Source organism: Centrocercus urophasianus, unplaced genomic scaffold (genome assembly GCF_019232065.1).
Source record: "Centrocercus urophasianus isolate 14NV4802_14NV808 unplaced genomic scaffold, USGS_Curo_1.0 seq_26, whole genome shotgun sequence".
Classification (NCBI taxonomy): Eukaryota; Metazoa; Chordata; class Aves; order Galliformes; family Phasianidae; genus Centrocercus; species Centrocercus urophasianus.
In genome coordinates this window covers 14,627,590-14,633,926 of record NW_024884822.1, presented here as the reverse complement: position 1 = coordinate 14,633,926, position 6,337 = coordinate 14,627,590, and the positions used below count along the sequence as shown (strand labels likewise).

At 51.0% G+C, this 6,337-nt stretch overlaps 1 protein-coding gene across 2 annotated transcripts in view; it reads right to left on the bottom strand.

The window, feature by feature from the left end:
* PDLIM4 (PDZ and LIM domain 4) overlaps positions 1 to 6,337 on the bottom strand; it is a 32,833-nt gene that overhangs the window by 23,745 nt on the left and 2,751 nt on the right. Inside the window, exon 1 of one of the 2 annotated variants that reach the window (XM_042826306.1) lies at positions 1,525 to 1,598. The exons of the other annotated variant lie outside the window; for it this stretch is intronic. Within the exon in view, the coding sequence (XP_042682240.1) occupies positions 1,525 to 1,536 (12 nt within the window). The 5' untranslated portion in view covers positions 1,537 to 1,598. Of the gene's footprint in view, positions 1 to 1,524; positions 1,599 to 6,337 lie in introns of those variants that run through there. 2 annotated transcript variants of the gene reach the window in all.

The window sequence follows — 6,337 nt, the reverse complement described above, 5'->3', positions numbered from 1 at the left end:
GCAGATCGGCTGCAGAGTTGTGACATGCGGCAATTTAATCCCGGAGATATTAATTTTTTTCGTTGTTCCCCCCTTCCCTCCCCCCCGCCCCTGGAATTCATTTATCCCGTTGTTTTTCTTTGAACCCACATTAGAAACAATGGCATTCCCCAGCATCAGGCTCCTTCCACAGCCTGGGAAGCTGCCAGCCCTGCCCTGTGCCAGGCAGGAGCCCGTGGAGCACCTCCAAGCACACACCTCTGCAGAACAACGTGCTGCCACATGCATCCCCTGCTGTCGGCCACCCAGCCCTGTGCTGATAGCCCGACCCAACGCCACCACATCTTGTTCTCATCTGCTCCTCGTGTCTGATGCGTTTCTCCCTTTACACTGATCTTAACCAGATCACACCTTCCTTGGAGAAAAGCTGCTCATAGATGGGGCTCTTTGCTGTTTCCTATTTTCGGTTTCTGGTTTATTTCAGATTATTTTGGCAGCATCTTCATGTTAGCATTTTATGCTATCCATGGAGATGACTGAGGGCTGGAAATGGAGCAGAGCTCCAAGAGCACATTAGTTTGAGATACAGCATCAGGGTCATAGTCTGGGAACCAGCACAGGAACACGTGGCAGGTCCAGAGCTCACATCTGCCAGTGATGAATGCTTGAGATGCTCCAAGCCAAGTTCTCCCAACTGCAGCTGTGTGACACCATCAGCACCAAAAGGTGCCAGAGCAAAGCAAACCAGGCTGTGCCACTGTGTTGTTCTGAGGGCAGGACCAGGCTGTGGTACAGCCCTACCTGCTCTATGTGGAGCCACACAGCCTCCTGCAAGACATGAAGACAAGGGCACATCATTAAGTGTAATAAGCTTTGCTGTAGCACATGTTTGCAGTCCAGCTTCCTGCATAGAAATGCACAAGTAAATGGGAAGGAGCAGAGGGACATGGGTCAGCTCAAACCTGAACGCTCTGAGGACTTCAGAAGCCACATTTCCTCCCCAACAACAGCTGCCACCACACCAGCACTGAGTATCCACCTCCACAAACAGGGAAGCCTTGACCCTCACGCTCTGCGGCTGCAGCTCTGTTAGGGTGCAGCCATGCACTTCACATGGACGCCACATCAGCAGGGCATTGAAATCCCGGGGCAGCAGGGGGGACAGCAGGGAGCTGCTAACATAGACACCCACCCATCCATGCCTCTGTTGAGAGAGGGCTTTGCTGCGCCGCAAGCAGCGTGCATGATGTGAACGAAGCAGCAATTTCAGAGTAACTGGATACATCACGGTTACAAACGCTGCAAAACCAATCTGCTCCGAGTCACTGGGGCTGTGTGCTCTCCAGAGGGGCCTCCGTCAGAGGAGCTGATTCTTGAGAATAGGACGTGTTTATGAAAACCAGCAACAAGGCTTGTTTGAGAGGTGCCCAGCGGTGCCAGGAAGGAGCTGCTGCGGAGTTCCCCCCCCCATCACAGCCTCTGGCACACACAGCCCTGCAGCTCCATCCACATGCAGCCCCCCCGTGTGCCCCTTAGCACACTCACAACGTGTGGCATTCCCTGAGCTCCAGAGCCAAGCCCTGTCAGGAGAGAACAACCTTCTGCATTTAACCCCTCTGCAGAAGTAAGGGATTGCTTCTTTGTTTCCCTCTCACAGTGTGTATACCTGTAAGACATCAACACAAAACACCAGAGGAAACAGAACTAAAACAAGGGGAAGCAGATGCCCACACACCATCCTTCTCCCTGTGCTCTGTCCCTGTGGCAGATATGGCTGCTACACTGAGAGCACCAGCCCAGTGCCAGCACAGAGGGACTGGGGGGGGACCACAAGCAGGGTAACAGCACCAGACCTACACCAGAGCCCAGCACTGCTCCTCACTGAGGACATCGGTGTCACCACATCAAGGGCAATTCCATCCCAGCACTGCCCATGGGAAGTAGCACCAGGCTGTGCTGCAATAGGATCAACCCAGCAGCCGTGGGGATGCTCTGGAGCAGGTCTGGGAAAAGCCCCAAGTCCAGCAGTGCCTCTCATCTGGCCGTTGGGGCCCCGCTGTGATTTACTGAGTGCTAGCATCTGACTTTGGGCCAAGGAAATAATGCACACTGAAGCAAGTGTTCCACTAAGCCAGCACAGCTCCCAGCACCAGCTATCTAGTTTGGTAAGCAGTATTATTTGCACTAAGAGTTGACTTTTGTAACACACATAGCATGATTCCTTCAGTCCTGGAGCACAACTGCTGCAGGGCACCAGCCCCACACAAGCAGTCAGCACAGAGCCAACCCCCAGAAGGAACCCAGTGCTGCTCTGATGGCACTGCCACCACCCTGTGGGCAGCCAGGGGCCGACCCAAGCACTGCAGTTCCACCCAGCAGCAGTTCTGCACAAGAGAGCTCCAGAACCAGGCCAACATCACCAGCTGGAATAATGAATCATTAAGGTTGGGAGAGACAATTAAGATCATCTAACGCTTGTGCAAAAGCTTTACGGGTCATGTTAAAAAGTTTCATTAGTAGATGAACATATTGAGTACTACAGCAACAAAACAACTCATCCCATCAATTAATGAAATCGCTTTCACAGCACATAATGAGTTAAGATGCACAGCCCCATGCAACCCTATGCAGACCACACTGTAACACATTACCTTGGATTTAAGATTGACAAGTCATGGGGAAATTTCTGCTCTGCAAGCATGATCAAAAGAGCCTGATTAAAGCCTTGGAGAGCCTCTCAAGGTAGTGTGACAAAGCTCTCAGCTTCTAAACAAAGCAGACTTGTGCTCACAGGAGGCACACAGTGCAGCCATGGCTGCTCTGACAGCAGCACTGTCTGAGCACAGGAAGAAGCAGGGTTTGGTGGCCATCTAACAGAGACAGAGCCCCCAGATCCTCTGAGCACTCTTCACAGGGATGCTCCTCAGTGTTCCAAAGCACTGTGCTTTGAGCCAACATACATTCCTCACTAATCCAGTTGCATTTTTATAATTGCTTATACAGAAGCTGTGCAGCACCTAAGGCTTGTCCCGTTGGACTCAGCACTGCAGGAAAGCCCCAATTTCCCACACCATCTCTAGGAATTTGGGTTCTTTGGAGAATCCCATGGGCACATTGCAGAGTGAAACCCTGAGCTGCTTGCAGAACTGCCCTCAAAGTATGCCCAGCACACCCTGCCAGTGCCACCAAGCACAAGGCACTCAGCACAAGCAGCTCACACCCAGCTGGAGAGCAAACCTGAAATCCCAGCCTGGTGAAAGCAACACGCCATCAGCCCCATGCTGCTGCCACACCACCACCTTCCCCTGCTTTATCTGTGCATGGAGATATCCCACAGGGTTTGGCCTTTGCGCTGAAAGCCCTGTGTGTGCTGAGGGCTTCCAGGCAGCATTCTGTGCCTTACAGTGGGTGACAGCTCCCAGGGTCAGTATTTCTGCAGAATTATGTAGGGTTTAATGGGTGAGAACATGAGCTGCAAGGTTTTGCTTCTCCAGTTGACAAGAAGGATGGAGTGAGGGAGGAGCTCCAAAGGCATCTTCGTGACGTTTGGAAAACTTATGAGTGGAAATACTCTCACACAGAGATTTTTTTCAAAATAGGGATCTGTTCTGTATGGTCAGAGAGGCTTACTTTCTGCAACCCCCCCCCTGTGCATGGAGACATTCACATACACCGTGCTCCATGGCTCTGCCACTGCTCCAGTGACCCAACATATCCTCCTCTTGCTCAGGGCTGCGTGCAAGCACTGCAGTTGAAACCAAACGCCTCGGCCCTTATCTGCAGGGCTCACAGCACACGTGGTGCTCATGGCTGTGCACAAACCCAGCACACTCACAGCTGGTGCCTCACTGCAGTCCCCACCCACAGCAAATCACAGCCTGCACCTCCTGTTAACAAGTTTGCTCTGGCTGCGTTATCAGCCCCACACTCCAGCACCCGTGGACACAGGTGACTTAAAGCATATAGATAATTCACTGCGTGCTTGGGTATCAGAGCCAGGAGATGACATGGAGCTCAAATCAAACAGAAGTTCAAATATTATTTGTAAGAGGATGTGCATGCTCTAGGACTCACTGTGTCACCTGCAGACACCACCTGCACTTCCCCCAAACAAGAGTGAATTGGAACTGTCTGTGTTAATGCCACATAGCCCACAGTGACATACTTGCAGTAAAGGACTGATGTCCCTCCAGCAGGAACACCTACACAAGTGGCCCTTCAGTTCCTAAAGGGAAGGAGACGGGGCGAGGAGAAATGGTTTCAGGCTGAAAAAGGGGAGATTTAGATTGGTTATAAGGAAGAAATTGCTTATGCTAAAGGTGGAGAGGCACAGGTCAGGCTGGGGAGCTCTGAGCACTGAGCTGTGGTGCCCCTGCCCACTGCAGGGAGTGGGACCAGGCGGCCTTCAGAGCTCTATCCCAACCCAATCCAAGCTATGATTCTATGTTTAACCAACACTTACTGTGCTACAGAGCAACACAAAGTTTAAGACCAAACCAAACACCCCAGGTATTTCCCTTGCACGCTGCCCACACCAACAGCAGCACTCCAATACCTCACTTTATTCTACTTTATCCTTGCATCAAGCAGGTTACACCCATGCACTTCTCCAAGCAGCTCTGCCTACCTGTCCCAACAGGCAATCTTTCAATCTCTGAAATGAAGGTGATGTCAATATTCTAACAAGAGCCAAGAGAGCCCTTTCTGCTTTGTTCAACCCAGTGGAGGCCCGAAGCACTCTCAGGGGTGTGCTGCATTTGTTTTGCTGCACCCGCACCAAGGTCAGCCTGGGTATGAATAGACCTCTGTGAATCATTCTTTCCGCCTGGTTTCCCACTTGGGATTATCAGCGTGCTTGATTAGGGTAATTAGCAGTAGCTTTCCTTCCAACATGCAATACCGCTGCTGTCTCCTGCACCAGCTCTTACTCTGCTTCCAGTTATTAAGTGAAGCCTCCACATCTCAGTACCTCCAGCAGCAAACATCTCTGCAATGCTTCTGTGAGCACTCATCTTCAGTTCACATTCAGTGCTGAGTACCAGAATGGCACAGATGTTCCACTGAGCTCCTTACAGCCATCACTGCAAGACCAACCATGGTGAAAGAACAAGCAAAATGAGTTCCTTCCATTTAAAAGCATTGTTCCCATTTGAACCACGTTGGAACAAACACAAACGTGCAACAGTGACACAGCTCTTTCATACAGACAGGAAAGCTGAAGGGCAGCAGAAGCCAGAGGTGTTCCTTGCTTTAGGCTCTACCAGAGCCATTATTTCACAGCACACAGCAAAGTGGGTCATTTCCACTTAACAAACAATCCAATACACACCATTTGCATAGAAAGCTAAGAAACAGCTTTATGGCCTAGCAGCTGAACAAAGGGAAAGCCACATGCCCTTTGCTGGCATCTCCAGCTGCATCCCTGTAGCCAACAGGTGGGCACCTATGGGGTTATCAGCCCCACTCTGCCATCCCAGCCTGCAGAACACCCACCCCATAAGTCACAGCATTCAGTGGGCAGGAGCACAGCAAGGGGGGAGCAAACACAGCAGCCCTCATAGGAATTCCTCCACAGACAGAACCCCTCCTCGAGTTCCTCAGCCTGCAACAGAACTATTTGCTCAAACAGAAAAGTTCCTTACACTGAAAAGCCAACCTGAACTTGCCAAACAATGCCCGGATAATGGATTGCAGACCCATTATTTCTTGCTCTCCTCGTGTTACGGTTCCACACCCATAGCTCAAAATGCATGCTCTGCTACTCTCCTGGAGGCCAGCATGTATATCGATGTTGGGGGCAGTGGATAAAAGAACGACTGTGTCTTTTTCTTAAATGCCATTAAATAGCCTTCTAGTTTAAGAAAAAAACATCTACTAACATTGGATTCGGTCCATTTGTCAATACCTGCCAAGCTGCTATGACAAACAGCAGCAGTGCTTGGCATTGGCAGAGCTGGGCAGGAGGCAATGCCAGCTGCTGCAGGAACTCCACGGGCAAGTTCAGGCCATTAAATACATTCTAGTTACACTAATGACTGATTATCTTCTGAAGGGGCAGACCAGCTGCGATCCCACACAGACCCACAGCAGTGACTGGTGTGGTTATGGGCACAGCACTGTGTCAGCTGTTCCTACCTGCATGGAGCTGCAGCAGCCCCGGCACAGCCCCGTTGTCACCCCCCTCAGCCAAGGAACAGCAGCTGACAGCTACCAGAAAATGAACCCAGCTCCAAACCCACTTTCTACTGAGTCATTAAAGAGACTCTAAGCAGACGCTCTGGGTCACTTCCCTTCCCCTATAAATATCCCTAGAAGGAGGAACCTTTAATTACACAATGCACTACGCCCAGCTCCAACT